General features: G+C 38.1%; 1 protein-coding gene and 1 long non-coding RNA gene across 5 annotated transcripts in view; one reads left to right on the top strand and one right to left on the bottom strand.

The window, feature by feature from the left end:
• Positions 1 to 26,565, bottom strand: part of loaf (low-density lipoprotein receptor domain containing lost and found) — a 195,988-nt gene that overhangs the window by 42,089 nt on the left and 127,334 nt on the right. For all 4 annotated transcript variants that reach the window (XR_015536271.1, XM_022058510.2, XM_022058507.2 and 1 more), the window contains exon 2: positions 9,105 to 9,328. Coding sequence is in view for 3 of the 4 variants with exons in the window: in XM_022058507.2 (XP_021914199.1) it covers positions 9,105 to 9,328 (224 nt within the window). In the remaining variant the exon portion in view is untranslated. The remainder of the gene's footprint in view (positions 1 to 9,104; positions 9,329 to 26,565) is intronic.
• On the top strand, positions 4,209 to 6,379 carry LOC110827136 (uncharacterized). The gene is made up of 2 exons (XR_002542225.2): positions 4,209 to 4,291; positions 6,198 to 6,379. It is a non-coding gene; the product is annotated as an uncharacterized LOC110827136 (long non-coding RNA).

The following is a 26,565-nucleotide window of genomic DNA, read 5'->3' as shown; positions in this document are numbered from 1 at the left end:
CGTTCCACGCACTTTCTACTCAGTTGCTCGAATTTCTACTGATCAGACGCTGGCGCGACCTTGATGCAGTGAAAATGATATTTTAAATTGTTAATGGATCTAAAACTAACTGTCTCCTAAAATATTGCGCCACGTAATTGGCCAATCTTCTAGAGGTGCTTACTACCTCCATCATCAGGGCGATGATGGAGGCAGCAATCATCTCTGAAACGTCGGTAAACTTCTACCAGACTACACGACACAGCATCCCAGACGATAGTCACATTCATAGTCGGCGTTATAATAACTTAAAATGTCAGTGAATCTACTTAAGAAACATTGCTGACAAAATTACGAAAAGATGGATACCAGTCTGGTAACGTCATCATTTCGATGTCACAACGCTGTAAATGATCTACCGCTTTGGCAGAAGTACCCTAAGATTCAACGTTCCTAATACAGAAGACCGCCAGTGAACATAACACGAAGGCAGTTCCAACGACATTCCATCCTCAACCCGTCTCCCTAACATCCGTCTTAATGGTATATACTACCACCTCCTTCTCGGTCTTCATAGCTGACTTCTTCTAAGACACTTTCCCAATAAAATTCTAAGACAATTAAGCTGCATTGTCTCCAGCATTGTAGCCAAAATGCCTAACCCTTCAAAACTTCTGTCAATGAGTGGAATTACATGTTCTTGAAGACACCACTGAAATTTTACTGTGCCCCTTCTACGAATGAGTAGGAACTGTATCGTCAAGGATTTTATCAAATTTTATACACGATTCTAACAAAACTACAAAAAGAGAACGAGAGGGAGATAAAAGAGGAGTGGAGAATCTAAGAAAAGTGGAAAGAAGTACGGAACAAAGAGACGAAAAATGTCGCGTCTGAAAGGGCAGCATATACAATTTTAATACAGTTCATCTCACTTTAGTTACTTAAACCAACGACTTTCTTTACATATGCATTCTTCAGTAGTTTCTTTGTTGTTTGTTCTCTTTCAATATAAATTGAAATGCAGCTTTTATGAGCTTCCTACAACGTTTGCCTTTCATATGAATGTGGGAGCTGGTTTCGAAGAGAAAATGTTATGAGAGTTACAGGCCTAACTGCACTTGATACTTAAAACTCTGAAATTCATTTAACTGCAGCGCCAGACATGATCAAAATCTTCATACTTACATAAAGGTCTGAAGAATTTAAAATGGGCATCATTCAGAAATTATATGCGACCTTTTTGACGTAAATACGTCTATAAGGAAGGGTCATTCGACAAAAAAGTGGAACGAAAAAGGGAAACGAAAAAGGGAAACGAAAAAGTGTAACAATGGTTACCTAGGGAACGTCGTGTTTATTCGGCATTGTTGTTACCTAGGAAACGTCATCTGTTTACTCGGCATTATTGTTACCTAGGAAACATTACATTACATCACATTACTCGGTATTTTTGTTACCTAGGAAACGTCATCTGTTTACTTAGCATTGTTGTTACCTATAAAACATTTCATTACATTACCTTACCTTACCTTACATTACATTACCTTACCTTACCTTACCTTACCTTACCTTACCTTACCTTACCTTACCTTACCTAACCTTACCTTACCTTACATTACCTTACCTTACCTTACCTTACCTTACATTATATTACATTTCATTACATTACATTACATTACATTACATTACATTACCTTAACTTACCTTACCTTACCTTACCTTACCTTACCTTACCTTACCTTACATTACATTACATTACATTATATTACATTTCATTTCATTACATTACATTACATTACCTTACCTTACCTTACCTTACCTTACCTTACCTTACCTTACATTACATTATATTACATTTCATTACATTACATTTAGCTACCACAGACCCATCTTAAGCGTAACTAATTCAAGTTAAATAAGCAAAGTCTTAATCAAACTTTACTCAATTGTAAAGCATGTATAAAGGAAATATTTAGAATAAAGCCAATATATAAACTTCCTTTCCGTATAGACGTATTTAGGTCTAATTCTCCGGAACCGTGGTTCCACTATCACTTTTTCAAACGTACAATAATTCCAACTGTGAAATGTAACAGATGACGGCTAATTAACAGCAAAAATGCCGCGAATTTTCCCGTTTACTTTTCGTCCTACAGGATAAAAGTTTTTAACTTTATGTTCCACCTGCTTCAATAGTCAGTAAACTCTTCAATTTGTATCTACGAGGCGCGTCCACAAAGTAAGTTTCCCACTCGTCCCACAGCTAGCAAACCTTATATTGCTCGAAGCGACTGTGCGTACGTGATAGAGCAATGACGTAGCATGGCGCATGCACTAACGGCACTTCCCGCGTTCTCACAATAGCATCGTTGCAGCTGTTGAAGATGGAGGTTCTTATTCCAGCTCCCGCCGACTGTGAAGTGCGGTCAGTGATAACGCTAGGCCGCACACGGCTCGACGGACAGCAAGTCTCCTGCAGGAGTTCAGCTGGGAGGTGTTTAATCATTCACCCTACAGCCCGGACCTCGCTCCCAGTGATTTCCATCTTTTCCTACACCTCAAGAAATTCCTGTCCGGTCAGCGTCAGCGTTTTGAGAATGACAGAGAGGCGGAGATGGTTGTCACACAGTGGTTCCAATCCCAGGCGGCAGACTTCTACGACACAGGTATTCAAAAGTTGGTCCCACGGTATGACAAATGTCTCAATTCCGGTGGCGAATATGTTGAAAAATAGCTGGACACTTGCTGTATCTGTTGCAATAAATATTTCCATGAAATTGTGTTTTGTTTCTGTAAACGGCCCCAGGGAAACTTACTTTGTGGACGAGCCTCGTATGAGTTTCGTATTATGCCCACTGTTAACAAGAATTATTTCCTTAAACAGGATTAATAAATAAATATTCTTAATGGTTAATAATTATGTTTCCGTTACGGTTCGAGACAAATTCTTAAATAATATTTAGACGAGGGTTAATATTGTTTACTTTCTAATGTTTAGCGACGTATCACATGTGAGTACCAAGGGGAAAGCAACTTAAGTTAGACTTTTATTTATTTTTAGTTCATTTAACAGCTATGTGAGTATCTCAGACTAAAAAGTGCGCTTCTAAAACTATAAATTATATTCTATATGCCCTAGAAATTGCATTACTGCTCATAACTTGCACATTTAGAACAGATTCTTAAGTGTAAAGATCGTTCATAATCTCTGAATTTCGTAAGGGCAGATAATAACTGTGGGTGGAGAAGACGCTGAAGACCCGTTAACTATATTAATGAGAATGTTTCTCATGGAGGAAGATAGTACAGTGAAATCCACATCTGTTAACAGGTTAAAATACTGCCACAAACTTTATCTCTCATGGTTATATCATTGCCTCTTATGCTCTTATTTCTATGAGTTGTGATGTATGTGTCCTCCTTTCCTCGTCTTGGTGGATTACGTATTCCAGGCAGAGCGCTGCAACCGAATCTCTGTTCCAGATCAAAGAAAAGGCGAGTGGGGGGGAGGTCTAGAGCAGAGCAGAGCAGAAGGAGTTGTACCCCAGGTTTTGCTAGCTGGTCGTTAAATTAGGGGTTCCCGTGATTCGCTGAATGCAAAGCATCGGACGTTGAAGAGACCTTTATACACTGGACTACACTTATAAAAATAAACTTGTATTTACTTTAAAATTAGGTTTTCTAAGTTACTTTTCTTCTGAGAAATTAAAAATGTTAATTTTTATTGCATCTTTATGAGCTTGTACAACCCTTTGAAGCCGAAACTCGTCCCAGTAATATTAAAGAAAACTTCACAAGATCAACTGGTTAACATTGTTTGATAAAATAATCAATTGCTGTTTACGCTGAAAACCATACGAAACCCATAAGTACAAAATACAAAATTATCGAATGCTATAGCAGGTGGTATATATGCTTACCACTGGGCTTTAAATATTACATAACAACGAATAATCAGGCTATCCTGACTGAGGGTTTTCGTGGTTTTCCACAGTCCTTATGGGAAAAATCAAAAAGATTATCTTAAATTAGGCAAGACCGCTTCCTTCAAAATCCTTTTCAATCATTAATCTGCAATCAGTTGTCGCTATTCAAGCAACAGTATTTAATCTACTGCAAATGCTGCTGATAATTAACATTAATATTATACTGTTTACAACTATGTATAGATTTCCCGAGTGTTTGTGGGTTACCATAGCAACGAGTTCTCTACCGTTAATGTGTATGAATCTGTTTTGTCGCTCTGCATTCACGTACCGCTGCACGACAAGCGAACAAGCGAACAATTATTTCAGCTTCAAGCAGATCAGTTTGTATATATTTTGAATATTTTATTATGTGATGTGTAGTTATTATTTATAATGTAAACGTCATTATTTTACACAGATAAGACGAATTTTCATAAAGGAATTAATCTATAAGGTGTTGCTGTATAGCAACTCAATATCTTTAATCTTGGTGAAATTTCATGCTCTCACGGCGGCCAGTATAAAGATGATAGCGCAATATCCCACAAGACAGTCGCCTGCATATTTAAGCACATGTTTTGTCCAAGTTATCTAACATGAAACAAATAGTCTAATAACCTAACTGACCACAGTCTGTGTATGGAGACTGTTGGAAGTTGTTCCAAGATCAGGACGCCGAAGAGACTGCTGGGAAATAGCAGGACGAGGGGCACAATTGGTATAATTCGTGTTCCTTAGCTAATTGCATTACAGCGAACAAATGAATGATAAAATAGAACACGTAGCACGGGTAAGATGAGAAACACACACGGTTTTAATTTCAGAAGATGAAAGAAAAATCCTACGGTGGAGACCTAAGCGTAGAGTAGGATAATATTAAAATTTATCCAAAGAAATCGAATGTATGAATGTGGTCTGAATTTGTCTGGCGGCTAAGGATGAGATCCAGTGGGAACTTGTGTTAACACAGTTCTTAAAACGGCTGTCTTCTGGGTTATTGCGCTGTGTAGTCTGGTCGATGTCCAACATGATGCCTCCGTCATCAGTGACTCATCGACCTGATGATAGACATTAGTGTACAAAAAAATCGACGTCAACAGTGTGACCCCCCCCCCCCCTAAAAAAAAGGATTTACAGACCAAGTGGCCTACTTTTGAACAAGTCTGAAGACCCCTGCTCTGTGGAGTCGGGGCGAATTGGCACTGGGAGACGTGATATGGCCGCCTCTCACAGTGAGGAGGCACTGTACTATGAGGGAGCCCCACTTTCGTTAAGTCTGCTAATGAGACGCACGTATCTGTCAACTACATCCAATGTTATTGATGGTTGTAATATGCCTGCCTCCATTCACACTCACTCTGTTCCTCACTTCATCACGAATTTTAATGGCAGTCATGGCAACCCAGCGCTCGGTTATTTGCTTACTCCAACATTCTGCTACTCCGGTATTCACTTACATCAGCCCCGAATGTCAACAGAAGAACCGGGTTCAGTTTCATGGAATAGCCTGCTTTTCGTGGATCGGTGTAACAAGTGTTTGAAGAAGCAAGGGGTTTGCATTCAAGAATCATACTGCCTGATGATCTGTCTGTCTTTTTACGAATGTAATTGAAAATAAGTTGAGCTTAATTTTTAAATTACCTTGCTCAATCAAACTCAGAACACGAAGGTTCATTACCGTGCTCGCAACAGACAGCCCAATTATCAAAACACTGCCTATAGGAAAGAAACGATTTCATATCTAATCCATTCACCTTTGGTAGTCACGAGATTTACGTAAGGGAGACAAGTTGTGAGGACTTAAATCGGATAGAAGAGATTCAGGATCGTGTCTAAAGGGCCTCATATATTACCTACTTTTCCAACAAGATTCGGAAAACGGATAAATCCACCAGTTTTACCCGTGGCACCACACAGTTTTAAACCCTAAATCCGTACCGGCTGACACCACACACAGGCCGTTACACGATAGTCACGTTCGCCAAAAAATCAAACTCGTTTGATTTTCTTCGTTCCAGTTTTAAAAAAAACGCACGTTATTTAAAACGGCTAGTTTTGGCCCATATACTAGTAGTGTTATGGGTACCAACTGAACCTAATCCGGAAATTGGTTGAAGAAGAACGTAGTATATTGGTATCTTAAGGACAGGCTTTGGTACGATAGGCTTCTGCTGCCATATTGTTCATAACATGCTTACAGTTCAATTATACTGTAATGGTATCGTAAATATATTTAAATTATTTTAGGACAGAAGAGTACACTGGCTGGCAAGTGTTCTGGAAGTAATTTCAACCCATTTCCACCAAACAAAGGACGCAATGTACAGGAATCCATCACAAAACTAATTGTAACAAGCAAAAATAATGACCTGTTTATAAAAACGCCACATACTATTATGAAGATAAACAATTAAATAAATGAAAACGAAGGTTTGGTTCCAAATTAGTATACGTCTTTTTCCACTTAATATTTACAACACCAAATTTTCTCCCGAAAGAAAACATACACAATCCGCGAATCGGAACACTGCCTTACTGGGTACTAGTTTGTGCGAGGCGTAGGTCTGACATGAATTCTAAGATGGAACAAATAACTGCGATTCCCTCGAGAACCGCGTACAATTGTCAGTTTCAAGCACGCGTCTCGATATGACGTGTGCAAACTCGCAATCCCCAAGTCTCGAGTTCCGCAGACTGCCCTGACTCAGCTCGTGACGCACTTGGCATGCTACATGTAAAAGAATGTAGCTGCGGCTTAGAACGGTTAAATGAGGCAGGGGTTGAACGGAAACTCGGAGGATAAAGGAAGAAAAAATATAATAAAAATCCTACTTGCAAGTGTCAAGTCGTCTTTTACGTCATCAATCTTTGTTTCGTGTCAATGCCAAGTTTTTGAAACTCATTCTTCATTCCCTAAACTCTTCTAATCTCCCTCCTGTCCTTTCAACACCTATTCGATCCCTTTCCTTACCCAGACCACATTCAACAATCCTTCCATTCCAACCCTCGCGCTTCTGTTCCAGAAGATGAATGTGACACAACATTTCAAACACCCTTCTTAGAATTGTATATAACAGTACACAGAGGAAACCAGAGTTACAACCGACGCTAAACTTCCGCCTCTACGGTCTCGTCCAGGCAACGCACCCTGAAACCAGATCGATGTCGTGGCCTGACTATAAGACGACACAATTCTTCCTGAGCTCGCGTATTCAGCAGTTATACTGTACTGTATTACATGGGTTTAAACCACTACACGACGCGTTTCCTTTGGCGAGTTCTTGGCCGCCAAGAATTTAAACAGCCGTCAAGAATACTACAGCCATACCACTGGACGTTTATGGCAACGTGTGATATATTTCTAACAAGGATAAATCCTCCCTTGAGCCACAGCCTACTGAAGTGGCATTAATTTCACCTCTCCAAAGCAAGAAATCTCTAGGCACAGAATCTGAGGACACGCTCACATAGGAATCTTGTTGCAATGAAGAGGAACTGGTAGTCGCTCAGTTGGTCGAAATATTCGTAGCCTGTACTGAAACTCAAACTTTCCTCCCAGTGTTCACTAGAACACGCAACTATACCGCATCTTGAGATATTCATTTAAAGTTCACACGTTCACATCCTGCGTTTTACTACTCACCTCAATACTATAAATTTAAATATCACAATCCATGTCTAGGTCTCTCAAAAAAGAATTATATCTGCATCTCTGACAATAACAGACCAACACGAAAGTATTTAGGTAAAGTAAACCATAAAATTGTCTGAGGCTGTTTGGAGAACAAGGTTTTGACAACAGTATTTGAACCGAAGACAGAGGGACATTAAGAAAATTACATAAGGAGGAACTTCATAACTTGCATTTTATAAAATCAGTTAGGATAATGTAGGAGAGTCATGTAGCGCGCATAGGGAAGTTAAGAAATGCAAACAAAACTTTCGTCGTGAAACATGACAGGAAGAGACCACTTGGAACACAAACCTGTGGACATAGGACTGGACTTAAATCGGGTGGCTCAGAAAAGGGTGGGTGGAGGGTCTATTTAAACAGGACAATGAACTTTATGGTTCCATAATATGAGGGAAATATTATAACCAGATGAGTAACTACCAGCTTTCCAAGGAAGAGTCTACTTCAAGGAGTAATAAATCCTACTTCGAGAGCCAACATACTTTTATACAAAGCTCGTACTCTTTTTGAGGACGATGCAAGAGAAAGATAGACTGGACGAAGGGCGCCGGGCAATTAACGGCAGCCGTGCCTCCAGAGATGAGAGGGGTGGGGGTGGGGAGGGGTGATCCATCAGAATTGTGACGCCTTGACGGCGTCGCCTGCCTGCGTTGTGACAGGGCACACCAGGACTGCCATCGAACGAACAAGGTCAAAATGCTGTTACTTCCACCTCATGATTTCACTTTTGAAACTATTAGGGACCGTGAGATTTGAGGTTCTCTCGGCGGTGAGTATTTCGATAAATACGTTTGACAGTGCATTTAGGTTCACACAGTGTTGTTTAATAGGGGCCAAAATTCAGTTTCTCTGGCAGGTTTTAGTAAGACCTGTCAATGTTAAACTTAACGATGTCGGAAAAAGGAATAATTTTCAGTTCTATTTAAGAAATGATAGGCGCAGCAGAGCTCACAATTCAGCTCTCTACCCAATATTGATCAGCACAAATTATGCTTTATAAATATTTTCTTAATGCCTGATTTATATAAATTCTGAATATAACAGCTAACGCTTTGAGGTAAAACATCCTACATCCAAGATAACAAGCAAAACTAACACGCCGTGGCTTAGTGGAATTTCAAGGAAAAGCAGTCTGGATCTTATGTACGTACCATATTCACGAACGTTCATCGCATTAACTTCGCATCGGAAAAGAAATAACAAGAAAAGAACTCGTCGTTTGCTCCAGCGGCATAACAATAGAAGCGTGAGTGCTGTACAGAATGAACTGTCTGGTTTCTTGCTGTGCGATATCGACGTTTCTCGGTAGCCCATGGTTGGTACTTCCGAACTTACAAGACAGTTGATAAGTTATAGTAATTTTTGTAAAGGTATGAGAACGTTCTGGAATTGCGCTAAGATACTTAAAGACCAATGTAAAATGTTACGTAATGAAACTGACGTCAGAGCGACACGCCTACCTTGTAGCTGCCGACTGCATGAGCGCCATCGTATATGAAAAGATGGTCGTTGCAGTCAAGCTGCAAGAGATCGAAGCGAAGCATAAAGCGCTGCAGGATGGAATGCGTCTGGAAGGTGATGACACAGTCGAGGTTTCTCTCGTTCTGAGACTGGAGCACCGCCCCGTCTATCTTCCGGTACAGGAGCGCCAGGAAGTGGTTCTTACACAGCGACGACATGTGATCTGGAACAAGCACTATTATTCAGAAACTCATATCCGGACTGTCAACAACAATGTGTAGGAGGCTGGAAAAACCTGGATACTGAGGAGCTACATAATTTGCACGCAGTCCTCAAAAAATATTCTGATAATCAAACCGAGGAAGATGATACGAGCGGGCACCTAGCACCCATGGGAAGGAGAGAAAACGGTTAAAAGTAAAGCTAACCCACTACACGCCATTCAGGCGTTTTGGATGAGAGTTGTTACACCTCCTACTCATTCTTTACCTCGGCACTAGATAGGGGTGAGTGGTGAGTGTCACGACCTGGCCGCGCCTTATACCCGGGGAAGGGCCCAGATACCTAGTGGACACGAGGCTGGTCAGGAAGCAGAGGCTAGACGAGAAATCCTCTGGCCGTGTCAGGGACCGTCCAGTTCGTAGTCAGTCACTATACTATGACTGAGCTACCCCGGCAATGAACACACTTTATCCCGTAAACCTGAAGGGAAGATACCAGTTGGGAGACTTCTATGTACGTGTGAGGGAAACATAAAGACAGATTTTAAAACAAATAGGGTGGGATGACGTGGACTGGTTTCATCTGGCTCAGCATAGAAAACAGAGGCGGGTTCTGGTGAATGAAACTTCGGGTTCTATTAAGAGCAGTAAATTTTATTACTGTCTGAATGACTGCGATTTTCAAAGACTCTATTCCATGGGGATAATTAAATATGTAGCTGCACAAAATGTAATATAAACACCACACAAACTTCATATAAGATACAGGAGGATTCCCACGGAGGTGAATCCGAAGACGGCCGTCTTCAAGCATTGAAACTGATTTACATTCACAAATGTAAGTTTTACATGTAGAAAAGTTCTCTTCGCCTGTATTTAATCCACAAGAGATAATAAACACTAAGAGTTTCTAGTACATTTTGAGAACAAGGGTAACAGAATCCTTAAGCAGCTTTTTTTAAATTGGGCGTTTGGAACAAGAAGAACAGATATCAGGAAAATGACCAAGACCAGGTTTCTCTCACTCACAGGACTAAGCGGTAATCAAATGAACTTAAGAAAACACTTAAAGTGACAAGAATTTTAGGCGGACAATTCCCTTCAAGTCTACTTACACCAACTACTGATTACGAAGACGAGAAGAAAGCAATGGATGAAAACGTGAAGTAATGAAACCAGAGAGGAACACAGAAGAGAGAAAATAGAGATAATGCAGAAGAGGCGTCAATGAGCGAGACAGAATTAGGAGAAACAAAAAAGAAAAGATGCATTAGAAGGGATAGGAGGAGGTTCTGTGATAGAGAGAGGACGAAGTTTCAAATTAAAGTGGGGATGAAGTCTACATCCCTTGCACTCAGACGAGTGCAACTAACGAAATAAGAGATGAGTGATGATAAGAGGATGGATTTTGGGAGACTGAAAAAGAAATTAAGTTCAAACATCACCTTGGTCTGATGGGATTTTTGTTGTATTATTTATATCACATTATTCTGTTTTCATTCTACCAAAGACAGTGGAGTATTACAACGGGCTGAATATTTTAGTCGACGAAAACTGAAGAAAAGAAATATTTCTTGTTTTTGACGTATTGCATAACGTACGAAAGTTCATTCTACCTTTTATGTAACTGTCCATTCGGCTCTATGCATGTAAACTGTTACTTTCATCCACGGAATTAAACTTATTAAAGTTAAATATTCTAAATCGTAGTACGTACGAAGTGGCATTTTTCCATCATTTATCATTGTTTCTGTACACACATTTTTAAAATACGGTATTTGCCTTGTAAATTATCTTTTTAATTCAAGAATGAAACATCCATGTGGGGGTACCATACTGTTATATTTAACACAGTATTTATTAGGAAGGAGACTTTAAGAATTGCGACCTGTGTTTTAAATAAACATTCTTACAGTCCGAAATGTGAAAGAATGGGAAAAGTAGACCACGAAATAATTGCCCTGATAATGAAGGCAGTAAGCGTCTCCGAAACGTCGATAAATTTATATTACATTACACAAGACAGCCATCTTCATACTCGCCGCAATGAGAACTTTAAAACTGAATTCATAATAATTTTGGCTCGGTAGCAAATAAGACTATATTCTCAGTCAACTGACGTAAGAATATTTGTTTCTATTGGTTTTAATGGTTTTAAATGTCAAGATATGTGATTCCAGCTGTTTTAAATGTGTTCATTGGATATATATTAAACTTCAGACAAATAAGGAGGTACGTGATAACAGCAGACATACGCTCCTCTTGAAACCTCAAATAGTTTTACCATTTCCACAGGAATGTGTTTTAAACAAACGATAAATAATTCTATACCAATTTAATAAACGCAATTTAAACTTTTAAAAATTCGCCATAATTAATGACGATCACATTAGAAAGCAAATACAATTTTATGCTGTCACAATATATTTTGATCGAAGAATAAGAGCTTTGTTCATTAAATTTTCATATTTTGAAAAGATCTGTTGTCAGGCGTACGTACAGTTCCTGGATTCTACATTCAGTAGCAATGGAATCTTCTACATACAGAATTTAATGAACATCGGAAAATTAGTTTGGAAAGTTATTAATGGAAGACAGGCAAACGGACACGGAGATAAGGTGAGCATTCCTTCTCTGGAATAATAACAAAATAAAACTGACTGAAGCACCTCCAAGTGCGGAACAATCACGAACAATGCAAGGCTTCAGAATCCCGAAAAAGACGCTTTCAGAAAACCAAGGCCGACAATCAGAAGGAAGCCAGACTGATGACGACAATGACTGTTAAGTACAATTTTTCAAATTGGTCTGAGCGACTAGCTTGTCGCAACTGTTACCACCACCATTGCTTTATGAAGGGGAATTTCTTGACCAGCAAAATAACTGTAATCTTCTCGAGATGAACTCTATACCATAATATTACTTACTTATGAACCGAACACTTATGCAATCTGTGCCTTCATAGTTGGAGGACAGTCACGTGGCAAACCATCCAGGCAAGATAAATGACCTCAAAGCACGTGTCACATATTTGGTATATAAAAAATACAGATAGCCCCTATAAGATTACAAAATCACAGCGTGCAGACATCTGTGATTAGAAAGTTTTCATTAGACCAGATTATATTACAGGCGAACATTTTAAGTTCTGCTTCAGTCAACACCTCGTAGGTTGAACGGCTACGTGATACGTCAGTAACGACCGCTCGGCGAGTCATAAAAACCAATAGTCGTTAATGTAGCTGGTCGTTATTCAAAGGGTCATGGTCGAGATACAGAATCGATTTGCACTAAAAGTAGGTAGTACTGCGCACGGAGAAAATCAGAAACGAGATCATTTAAAAACACGTCAACAAATAAATATGACAATGTTTCGCAGTTATTGCAGCTGCGCCCAGAATTATTTGAAAATGTTCTTGGCGGGATATTTTTATTGAAGAATAATAATACGTGCCGGTAATTAAAAATTCTAACTAGTCATTTAAAATAGTTATATTGTCACTTTGGTTCCTAGTGTTTATGTTAAAACTTAAGATCTGGCCTCTCCATATGAATTAGGGACCTGTAATTCAGTTTAACGTAGCCAAGAAAATAGCATTAACTCCATGGCCATGTTGCAGATTATTGAAATATCATTATAATCAAGAATTACTAGGATTATTAATTGCAGAGGGCTTAGGTAGTTGCATTGTTAACTTTCAATATTAATATCATAAACTCCCTTCACAATAGCAAACTAAGTTTATTGTTTTTACAGACTGACAGATTTTTTTACTCAGTTGGATCCCAAAAAAATACCGAATTTCTTCTGTGTTCCCTAACCAAACAAACATTCTTTGCGTATACAGCACTTCGCCGGATATACTAATATCAACCCGAAAATAGCCACATAAAATATCAGACGGATGAGCTGTTAGCTCTTGTAATAACAACACCAATTCAGCCCCAGCTTTCATTTTTAAATAATAAATTATTCTTATGAGAGAGAAGCAAGAACTGATTAACAAACATCGACTGCCTAACCAGGGACATTTCTACGTTCTTTTCAACGACCTAAACGATGTTTATTGTCAGAATCAGAAACACTGCCTTTTAAAACCTTAACATTTATTGTATTAAGTAAACAGTATTTTCCTGATTCTTCAATATACCAAACCATTTCATCTACTTATTTATTGTTTTTACAACAATCTAATTAGATAATTACGATATAATAAAACACTATACGAATTAATGCCATATTTAAATTAATTTCTTTTCAAACATTTTACCAAGTATTCTTCTGAAAGCATTAGTCCAAACGTAATATGACGAAACTTAGAAGAGTAATTGTAAACATTATTACAATCATACGCCTAACGTAACTTAACTCCATGGAGTAGAGTCCTCGACAAGCTAACGATCGTTCAGCTGTCAAACGAAATTAATTTAGTCCACCTTTTTCTTACCATGTTTTCTAATATTATTTTCCCATATTCTCATCTGAGAGTCACAAGTGGTCTCTTTTCTTAAGGTTCTGTAACTAAAGTGTTGTGTGCATTTCTCATCTGGACCATATTCGTCTACGTGTCCCACCCACCCTCCTTTGTTTCAAGTGCTTGATGCCTCTGAAACGTCGGCAAACACGTATCAGACTACACGGCGCAACAACCTAGAAGACGTCCATTTTATCCGTGAGCATTTGTCGAATACGCCCGCAGTAAGACTGCGGGCACTCAGCTAGTAGAAGTAGTAACAATCGCCGACGGTTTCATAATGACTTCGTTTTGATGACGAAATAGATATCGATATAACAAATAAAATAAACCCCCTCAGTATCGTCTTTAAATATCCCGTTCAGTACTCCATGGGTTACATAAGGGCAGAGGGCCCAATCCGATTAAATTATTCTCCTACTCTCTTTGTCCTGCGACCTATCCTAGCTTCAGTGTAATTCATTAGTACATTCCCGCTACGACCATGTACTCCTATTTATGCATGGCCGCAACGTTTCTGCCAGGCTTCAGCTCTCTGGGTAGACGTCGAGGAAACAGGACCCTGTGGAAGGAATAGGTCACAGGACAGAGATAGGGAGAGGGGGGAGAGAACAGCGTAATCGGATTGAGTCCAGTGGTCCCTCTGTAACCAAGAGGGGACTCACCCGTCGCGAGGTCGCACTCTGGATTACAGGTCAACTCGTCCTCTCTCTTTCTGCCAGCACTCTGTTTTAATGAACTCCTGAGGAAAGGGGAAATCTGTAATCCAGCCAAGCATGCGGTCACAGGAGGCATTGCGAAGGAAAGACCACCGAGAATTAAAAAGATATCTTGGGATGCTGAAACTCTTCTAGGATTGATAATTCAGCGCGACATACACCGTTTTCGTATTTTTAAAAACTCTGTATGTACACTGCATGTAAAGGCATTGATGGAAATACACAATGACTTTTATACTCGCTTCTTGACTGGAATGCCAGCTGGAAGACTTTTCTGATTGAACACAGCGACTGGTTAGAAGCTCAGGACAGACAGCAAAATTGTTTACAGTGGTAGTGACAACCAATGGAAACGGTGGTCGAGGGTGTGCAGAGGAGAGAAGACGCGGAATTTCTTTACTAGCTAAGCAGCTATAAGCTTCTCAAAAAAGGACCTTTTTCCATTGAGTTAGAGAGATACAAGGATGAGCTTTATACTTTTTCTCCCTCCTATTCCATTTCCCATTCTTCAAATAGTTTAGTTTCCATTACCTTTGACAAGCGACCTCACCGCTGCATTTATTGAGCCACGGTTTCCACATCTCATAGTTGGTACAGGCCACAAAAAACGTTTCTCCACGTTTCCACCGCCCACCGCATCATCTGAATTTTGTCCTCTAATCCCATTGTTTCTCCTTTCACTTCGTAGCTTCCCCCCCCCCCCCAAAGTATAGAGAGACAGAGTCTCAAATCGTCTTAAATTCATTATACTGACTCTTTAGTGACTCTGTTATGATTTATGAAATATCAATACGAAACGGTGTCACTAAACTTATCCATGGGTTAATACAACGTTCCTACAAGCAACTGAATGAATTTTAGAACTTGTACAAATATTTAAGACTCGTTTAGATGACTTCAGTCGGTTAATTGCTAAAAAGTAATTGCAACATTCATCTAAAGAACAATTTAATGTCTACAATAATCAATAAATCTTTCACGTGTTGATAAGGAATAACAAATTAGGAACTAACGCACAGCGTAACAACTCTGGCCAGTTCGACAGAATTTGACTCTTCGGCTTTTGAGAGCGGCGCCAGTGACGTCAGACCTGCCTGGTGTCGATAATATTAACTGGGCAGGGTACCTGGCTGGGTGACGACGTCATCACAGACAATTTCCCTTTCCCAAGGTAACAATGGTACCAACAGTAACCAAGCTAATCATCGTAACCAAAGTTAAAGAAAAAGGTGGGAGGGTGTGAACTGGATTAATCTGGCTCAGGATAGGATTTGATTAAACGCTTCTGTGAATACGACTATGAACTTTCGGGTTACATACAAGACGGGTATCTACTTGACTTTATGAGCAAATATTAGCTCTGATTTCAAGGTGGTACTGATCATTCGGTTGGTTAAGTTGTTAGAAATATTTAAAAGGATTTTATTTAGCGCCTCCAAAATGTCGAAAATGTCTTCTAAAAAATGGTGCTTTACAGAGAACAATAAATAACTGCATTGCTTTCAGTTTTAAAACAAACATTTTTAGCGACAAGGAAAATACTGTTTCTCGTAAAACCATCTTTCATCACACCATATCCAAATACAAGTGCTCGCACGAACATAAAAAATATGCAGATAAAATATGGAGAAACGTAAAACACATCAATCCCTCTAAAGGGCCCTTACATTTTACCATTGATCCGATATATGGAATACGGTACAAATCTCAGCAAGTGAACACAAGTTCAGACTTATTTTTTCGTGTTTTAACCCTTGAATCACAATACCTTGAATATTTCAAAATCCGTCCCTCAAGGAAAATAAATGAGAGAGACATAAAAACATGTCAATATTTCTAATGGGCTGTATTTTTACACTGAGACACACTATGAAACAAAATTCAGATCTCGGCCATATGGACGGCTGCTCAAACTTCTCTTTCTGTGTGAGATCCGCAGCACAACACCAGGAATTTACCTTAAAATCCTCCTAATATTTTCGTACAATAAAATACCTCTGAGCTGAAACAAGTGGAATAAAGGCTAATTATGAACCTGCAATTATCTTGAACACGCAAATTTCACATTAAATTTAATTATTATAATTATTCTCTACGGTAAATGTTACCGATTTATAACGTTTACGCATGTATTCTGAGGCATCCACGTACTCTGAAGAGCATTTGGAACAAGCCAGGACAGAAGACATTAGTTTGATACTTCCCGCACAACTGAACAATCAAATTACTTAGAACACATTAAGTAGCTTTAAGACTGAGTAATATTATGACGGAGGCAATAATCAGCTTTGAAACATCAGTCAGTTTCTACGAGACCACACGGTGTAACATCTTAGAATAAAGTCATCTACTTCTTAAAATTAATGCATACAAGAAGCTGTCATAGGACGTACACAACTGACCATAGTCTTGTTTTACAAAGAAAACCTAGCAATCGGAAAAGAAAGGACAAACCATGAGTCCCTCAGTGGATGGCTTGAAGCAATGCTCCATTCTGACTGAATCGAACGAACAAGTTCACGATTTCGTTGAGAGGGGAAAGTACCGTCACAGAGACGTAATTTCTTCCCGTAATTCTGCTAATAACGGAGAGAACGTGCCCATCAAAATTTACACGAATATTTATTTTTAAGTTTCATCGACGCCTTACTAAGTGCAGATATTTAACGTCGAACGACATGGAAAAAGACATGTAGCTGGTGAGTAGGTTACGACATTAAAAGAGGTTGTCTTGGACTATGTTAAGGCCCTATTCCGCATTTATCAGAAGACAGAGAAAAACCTTGTAAAAGAGATGGACAGATATACAGAACATCGTATATCAATGAACGGTTCTACACTCAGATCTGAATCTTTCAGGCTACGAATCATACCTACATCCGTACCAGTGAGTTCTTTATACGACCGGCTTTTCCTTGTACCAAGAGGAAAAGTAACATGTCCACTAGGTTGTAAAGATTTCACAATTGTTTCTATAAATATTGGATGAAATTATTTGGTTTGTTAGTTTCTCAGGAAGAGAAAGTCGGTGCAGAAACCTTCTTTCTAACTTCCTCTCTTGACGACACACGACGCCAAGAGTAGACCACGCACAAACCCACTTTACAATTCCCGTCTCACATTTCACATCACGCACTGCGTCTGGTTGGGACACCCGTGTGATGGGAAATGGAAAAGCTTGACGCCAACCGATGCGGAGAAAATTATGCTATAAAAGATAGAAATATACAGCAAGTATATATATTTATTAACTTCTCCGTGGTTAGCCTTCAGCACATATAAAACCCCAAAGGATTCCGGCTACTCCGAAAACATCTTCCAGCACAACACACGTTCAAATAGCTTCGTATCTATGAATAATTCAGCGGGTTAAAGAAGTAAAACACAACAACGGAAGAGACACGTGAATCATAAGATCTCAAAAATATACAAAGATAACAACAAGGTTTCGTTCTTGAACACAATCTACTGTCTTTCTGTTTAAAAAAAGTCACTCATCTTGTAAGACTTTCTCAGACTTCGTACTGAACCCGAGGGTTCATTATCGTGCACACAGCTGTAGGTCACTGGAAATTACCTTGAAAAATTAATCAGAATCACATTCTCAAACCCTTTTCATCGAGATACAATTTGATAGTATCATCAAAACTAGAACGCTTCTCTTAAAATTTCACGATTATAATTTTATACATTTTTATCTTCGTTATGCAGGATACAAGTACAGCTTATCCCAATATTCTCCATTAGTCATCCTCTGTCTAAACTGATTTTGTATATCCAACTTGCAAAGTCCTTCATGAGAATGTAATATTTGCTGATATGGTAAAGAAATTTCCCTACTTTCATTAAACATCAAAGTTCATAATCTCGATTACAATAACACAGCACTGATACCTATCCAGGTCCAGATAAATTCAGTACAGAAGCTCACATCCTATCCCTTTAAGGTTCATTTTAATATGAACACAATGCACATTATTTCAAAGGTAAGGAACATTTCCGGACTCGAGCTTTTCTGTAAAGAGGTGCGATAATGGAGCTGAGGTCTCAAATAATATGTTTCATGAACTTTCTTTAACCGTTTAAAACTTTATTACTGTAGAACAGGCCAATTAATCAATCAATCACATTTTTTCGGTGTGACTATGAGCGGAATTCTGAATAAGTAATTTTATCCCATACCAGTTCCGTATCTGATATTAATAGAACAGTGGAATATTTAACACAAAATTATTTTGACATGATTTTGCGCTTAAAATGTGTCAACTGTGCTGACGTAAGACCTCTAAATCACTGGAAAATGTTGGTGCATTAACATGGTAGAGGACCGTATTTCGTATGCAGATTTAGATGGTAAATGGATTTGAAACAGGAGTACTTGAAGGTCTGAAGTTATAGATTCCAGATTAATATAGTTAACCTATGACAATTCTTTCGGTGAACTGATACATTCAGGTTCGAAATACACTAACTGTATGCCATATACTAAAAGAGTAAAAATTACAGAAAAAACACAACACTTCTCCATGACAAAGATAATTTTGAACCAGATATCTCCGTAATACAAGTCTGGAGCTACTAACTCTGGACAAAACCGTTCGATCGTCTCTTGGACAGTTCTAATTGTAATAATGTTCTTACCACCAGAATAGTTTAGACGGTACAGAAATTAGGCTATTGATTTGAAGACCGGGGTTTAAACCCAGGTAGGATGGGATTTATATCTTCGTCACAACATCCAGACCGACTCTGGGGCCCAATCAGCCCCCTATCCAACAAGTGTAAAGAGGTTGAACGTGAAGCTATATAATAACGTCCATCAAGTGCCGAGGTTAAGGAAAATATGCTTCAACTGACATACGTCAGCACAGCGTGTTACTTAGTTGAACACCAAGGCACTAGTTTACATTGATTACGTTCTTAGTAAAACAGAGGCATCTCATAAAACATAACAACCAATAAGCACTGATAAGCAGTTTATAGCCGCAACATTCTATACCCATTTGATGCTACTACAGCAAGACGGCAAAACGAGCTCTGTGCTTTGTATCTAGCCATAATGGTTCAGATTATACGATGAACACAAATAAAACCTTACACGCCATAAACCTTGCACAAGATGTCAATGGTCAGATTCACGCTTCAACATTCTGTATCAAAATATTCGTCTGATACGATGTTCGATAGACCACAGAGTCGTGGTAGGTATAAAAAGAATGTGTGCAGCACTGCCGGGAATCAAACCTCGGATGTCCGTGACGGATAAAGTAGGAAAGCAGAAGTTAATTACAAATGACAAAGAAAAGTAGCAGTCGGCTACTAACGAAATGCAAGACAACGTAACTTCTCATCATGTCCTACATAAATCCAACACGAGAAATGACATCCCGAAAGTCTGCTGTTGTAAATTAGCATTTATATGGTTTGTCTCTTATTTTAAAAATTCGTGTTCAAAGAGTCGCTTAACATCCTCCTCCTTCCACCAAGTTGGGACACAAATTACCAGACTCTCAAAGAAAAGAACAAAAATTTGCATACGTATTTATATTCGTGATCTTATCCAGTATTAAAAGCGAAAACAGCAAATGGGCTGCAGTCAGAGTCACTACGTAAATGAAAATTACTAGACTGCTCATTAATATATACTTTGTAAAAAGTTACAAATAAGTGCTTTAAATAAACATAAACCTTTTGTTCTTGCTTTTAAAGTAATTAGTTTTCCGAATTTCTTTTATAGTTTTGGGAAAAGTATTCATCTAAAAATAATACGCGAGGAACGCCACACGAGACATAATCATAATTTTTAACACAGTTTACTTTATAAAACCTTTTATTAAAGTTCCTTAACGCAGCATGATGCCCTTTAAAAAGTCACAGACTTAATAACTGCATAAAGCATTAATAGTTTTCTAAGACCCTTATGATGGCGTTATGCCAAAAGATACTGCTAATAAGCAACCAATGTTATGTAATTTAATTATGTAAATGCTCACTAGTTAAAATAAAACTACGTTTTGAGTGAGATGAATTGATAATTTATACAGAGTCTTACAAATAGTTCCGATGTGAAAGCCAGCAGGTTCTGTACATTGTACTCTTCTTTATATGAGACCTATGCTGCAAAAACCCAGCTTGAGGGTATCAGCTGACCGTAAATAAATTAGATTACTTTCACATCTTCAAGCATTTCTGTATTGCAAGTTACATGGGGCCTAGCGGAACAGAAGTTTTATAAGAATTACAACTGTACGATGTATTCTAATTCACAACTGACATTCAAATATCTATTTTATTTAATTCTCAGTGGCAATAAGCAATATACTGCAGCATTCTTCATGATGTATATTTCGTACTTTAATTAGAGTTCCATAATAATATCAAATTATTTCAGACGTAAGATTTAATGTTTGAATATTAACATTCAGTCCGTACCTCAAAGAAAACAGGTCACAACAGGAAATCGAAGGCAAGTATTTTATTTTAATGCCTGTCTGAATATGTCAATACTCCTACTGCTGAAACAGTATGGATAGAATACCTTTGTACTAACACCTGTTGATGAACGTCACACATGATTAAATGCGAAGTGTGTGCTCAAAAGAATACAGCCTTTATGCGTACCAGTATGCTTCATCATAATTTAATCTTATCCCCAATATTTCTGCACCGTATACAGCATACATGTAATATCTCTTCAGGCCGTCACTTTTAAGTAAGTGTGCTTTCAAAGCTATTTTCAACACTTCCCGCTTTCAACTATCTCTCTTCATTTAAAATGTCAAGGCCTTAACAATATTACGTAGCCTACAGGGCTGAATTCTTTTTCTGAGTTTTGTTGTAAAAGCTGAAGGGAAGAGACCATTCGAATGATGTGTACGTAAACTGGGGGACAGAACTTAAGTAGACAGGCCTGCTAAAATACTGGATGTGACGGTGCGGACTAGTTTCAGCTGGCTCAGGACAGAATCCGGTGGCGGGCTCCTGTAATCAAAGTTGTGAACCTATAGGTTTTACGAAAGGCGGGGAATATTTCGAACAGCTGTGTGACTGTCTGTTTTAAAACATTATTTTGTGGTCCATCGAGTTAGTAATACAAATGTTAAGAACTTCCAATTAAATGTAAAAGTCATATTCATGTAGCTTTAATATTTTTTGCACAATGTTTGAAACAAATTTTCTACGAAATATATTTGCATTTTCTAGAACGTGTGGGTTAATATTTCGGAATCATTATTGAAATCAAACCGGCGTGAAAATACGAGAATGTGAATCACGGAACTGTTACAATTCGTAACAACACTGTTTGTTGTTTACATCGTGGTGACAACGCCTGAGAAGAATTTTGATGGGATTAAATAATTATGCAACTGAGGTCTGTACCGCTCACAAGAACAGTAGTTACTACACGATATCATGATATTAGCTATATTCAGTGGATATGTGACGTTCAACATTCTTCATACCTCCAGCACCAACTATGAAACGAAAATAATTGCGCACTTCACTTAAAAAGTAAACTCTAGAATAGAGGTTATACTTCAACTTTCTGACATTATTCGTAAATTTTATTAACACATCTGAAATCAACTTAAAAGTATAGACGTTTTATGGCGAATACATAAAACGTTTCAACTAAATAGCAACGTAAACGGACGGATCTGTGGTGAAATAAACCCACAAAGCATTTCACCAAGAAATTCTTGAATTATGCTCCAGTTTTAAGAGTGTCCTTACGATATATAACTTTATATAAATAAAATTATAACTTAGGTAAGTGAAATAAACAGCGAGTTGTAAGCCTAAATCCTGCAGGCAATATATCAGCTTCAGGGAAACAAGAAACTATTGCCGTTTTTGGTAAAAATTCGATTTAATTCAATGCTGTATTATTACTGTGCTGAATCAACAGCCAGAAGGCCAATTACAGATAGAGCACAAGAGGTGAGCATACGAATACAGTAATAAATATAGAAAGGCAATAACAAACAGAATATAAAAATACATTGGTTACGGAGGATGCTAATACACACAGAAAATTTCTACTAAATACTTTAGTATATTTGTAATAATAATTTAAATAAATTAAGGAAATTAGACTATTATAGAATGTGAAGAAGTGTAACAATTTTCGTCTCGAATATGTCCAAGCCCCAGCAGACAACATTAGCAGCTGATGCGCATCTGGCAGAATGACTGTATTTAATCGAAGGGCTAAAACTGAACATAGAAAAATGTCTCAGATTCCTAGCAGAAACACAGAGACCGACAGCTTCCAGAAGGGAAGGACAGCTTTTAAGACTGCGGTAAACCTGCTCACGGAAAATCTTAATATTATAATTATACCTACGTCTAGGTCTCCCAAATAGTCTCTACCCTTCATATTGTATGTATTTCTCGAATTACAGAGCGATTCAAAGCTCTAATACAGAATTTAAGGAGTTTGTTGGGCAGATAATTTGTAACAGAGCTCCCATGAAACGATCACTATAATTGAAAGCGAAATCGACGTAAATAAGTAGTCACTCGGAAACAGTGGCGAAGCTTTAAAAATAATTTCAGGCCCAAATGATCTCCCAACAACCCCCTTAAATATTGTACTAAAGCTTCGAATCACTCTGTATACATAATATAGAACCTAGAGCTGAACAATGGAGAGTTATTTTACCATGAAGATACATCAGAGACCAAGTCCATAACAATTACATTAGACGTACAGATACAGTATTTGTGAAAGCACATAAAAACTTTGTTGTGAAATGAGACTCCAGTTTTAACGTCCAAGTGCTGTAACCCATCCACATTTGCGTGTGTGTGTGTTTTGCGGGACAGTCTGAAATGTTTCGTACAGGCAGCGGTTACGATCTGCTCAGTCTAGCCGTCCTCTCCTTCCTTACACCACGCTCTGGTCTGGCTGCCGAGATTGCTATTCATTCAGAAGGGGAGAGACAATAATGTCTCCCATCACACGGAGGAGAATGAGAGAGAAATAGGACATAAACCCAGGCATGACCATGCAACCACATTATAATCATACGAAATTTAGAAAAAGATTAACACAGAGTAAGATACCAACTTTAAATGTATACTTACGACAAGACAATTATTTTCTTTATGTGTTAGCTTTAGCAACAGACGCCACTCGGATAGAATAAAGTTTTAATGAGATATAAATCTCTGTGCAGTATATTGAAAATCTCAACTTTTCTTAACCATAAAACTTTCAGCGTCCTTCTTAACGGCTTTATTTACAGATTTATAAATTTACGCCTGACACGTAACGTTCGTCAGAATACGAGCGAATCCACGTTTCACGCAGTCCGCGAGACGCAATACTTTCATGAATATAAACTACATTACGAGCAGTTTCTCAGATTTCTTTGAAACAATGAACGGACAAAATTATGCTACCAGCACGATATAACACAGCATGGTATAACATATGTTCCTCCGAAACGTCGAGAGCCACGTAGAAGACAAACACCGACACTGACACTGGACTATTCACGGCCGTGATAACCGAAAATATCATAACATTCAAAGGATGCATTCGCTTATAAAAATCATGTCCATCATAGCGATTAAAATCTTTGTCTCAATCCAACACACGTGGCGTAAAAAATTTTCTGTTACCTCAACTGACTAGTTCTTCCCATCGTAACACGTATAAAGTCAATAATTAGAAGAAGAAAAATATCACTCTGAACTCTCATACTCAAAGCACAAAAGTAGAGTTTAAATATAGGTCCACAGACTGACTACCATACATGTTGTTTTTTGTGGTTTTCTTCAGTCCGTTAAAAATTATATTAGAGGAAAAAGATTTGATAACCCTAAAATCTGTTGTGAAGAATAAAAATTACAAGGTCATCTTTATGGAATTTTCTCAGTTCTTCTAATATTTTCTATTTTTTATGTCTAGATGTTCTCCTCTGCACCCTGTTTTCAAAAATACATGACTTGTCAGTTTAAATATGATTTTTGTGTTTCTTTAAAATACATGATTCCAACAACGGATGGTATACTGTTTTAAAATAACTCAGACTGGTTGACAAAAGAGATCTTTTAAGAGGCAGTATGAGAAATTTACTTTCCGAATTTCAAACAGAACAGATTGTACAACGTTTTGTTATAACACGAATTGTTTACTGAAAACTGCAAATGTTTTGTAACTTTAGTATTGAAAATGTTAGAAATGAGCAGGAGAAACCTCCTGACAAGTCTTGTTTGCGAACTTTAATTACAAACCATTATTAAAACTGATATCACATAAAGCAAATAGAAATGTTTCGAAATAAGTGCAAAGCTGTTAATCGGAACTGCAAGAAACTGCTATCATTGTTTCACAAAGTCGACACTTCTGAGGATTCAAAAATGTTTGATACTATTATTTAATTAACCCATAAACGAAACAAAAGGAAAGAAAAACAGGACTTACTGCGCATTGATGACTTCAAGAACTGGTTTCAGAAGGGGAGTTATATTTATACACTTTTAAACACTAGAACGCTAATTTTATCTAATCACAAACCACGAGAACTAAATGCGAGAGAGTAGTATGCTTCACGCTACAGTCGCTTTATCTCCTGGAATGGATCCACTAACACACATAGAACAGAAGACTGAATGTGTCACAGAAGAGAAACGGAAGTATCCACGAAAATAAAAATTCTCACTCAACCCGGAATCAAACCCCGGCAACCAGCCACTCTGCAGACCTAACTACATCTGCTCATTATACTAATTAAACAAACAGTTGCTTCCGATATTCAAGATTGTGACAATGAATCGTCACAGGTCTCATCTGTGAGAAACTTGTTAACTCTCTGCCGTTCTCTCATCCGATTGCTTGGATGGCAGTTGCCACACTGACAACTGCGAACCATTTCACTTAGTGGTGAGATTTCAGATACTCAAGGCGATAAGGATAATGATGGTTGTCTTCTAGTATGTTGCGCCGTGTAGTCTGGTAGAATCTCGTCGAAATTTCAGAGGTGCATACTGCCTTCACCATCAGGGCGATGAGGCAGTTAGCACCTCTGGAAAGTCGGCAGACTTACCAGACAACACGGCGCAACATCCCAGAAGACAGACACCTTCAAATCACTTACTGGACAACAGGTACATAATTAACTTTGAGGTACTGTTTGCAAACTTCTCAATTCATAATACAAGATATTTTTAGTACAGAAAATTAGACAGTACACCAATTAACTGAAGTGAGACTGCTACTAAAATAGCAGAGAAAGTTTAAGAGACTAAATGTGCAGCATAATTCCATGTAAGACTCCAGACGTTGTCACAGGAGAAATAAAGGGCACTGCAAGATAGTGTATATATATATATATATATATATATATATATATATATACACTATATATTTGTGTGTGTGTGTGTAAAAATAATGTGTGACTTGAAAAGTGGCTTTTTTAAGGGCCTGTGAAGTTTAGTTACATTTCAATAGCTCTCACTCTGCAGATCATAATAACCCCATTTTATCTTCGTAATAATTTAAAACTCATTTTCTACTAAGGACCCAGATGAGAAACATAAAACTTTAGTATGAAAACTGGAAGAGAAGAGACAGTTGACAGACGTAGGCGTAAATGATGTCTGTAATACCAACGAAAACAAACACATCGTTAAAATTATAATAGGTTGTAAATCGAGAGAGATATGGTGGTAAGCTAATCTTCCTAGATCTTCTATTAGAAGCTAAACATCGATTTTAAATTTCTCAAAATTGCAGCTATGTTCTGTACACCATAATCATATGGCTTTCATGTACACTTTATTCCTTAACGTCTGGGGTTATCAAATCAAATAATCAAATAATACCCGTGCGCGTTCCAATGTTTAGACACCATCCTTCTGCTTGAATGGTCCCAGATTTGTGAAATTCGAATCGTATTGAAGTGTAACCGAGAGCGTATCCCCTCGTCTGCTCTCCGGCCCCTACGTGTTTGAAGTCACACCCCGTTGGATGACAGTTTTGAAGAAACTGACTAGTCGCTTTCTTTTTATTACGTATTTGTCTAAAAAAGGCTA

Source organism: Zootermopsis nevadensis, unplaced genomic scaffold (assembly GCF_977971745.1).
Source record: "Zootermopsis nevadensis isolate Lab colony 2312 unplaced genomic scaffold, Znev_1.0 Znev_ptg000021l, whole genome shotgun sequence".
NCBI lineage: Eukaryota > Metazoa > Arthropoda > Insecta > Blattodea > Termopsidae > Zootermopsis > Zootermopsis nevadensis.
The sequence above is the reverse complement of the archived record's forward strand: the minus strand, read 5'-3'. Positions and strand labels throughout refer to the sequence as shown.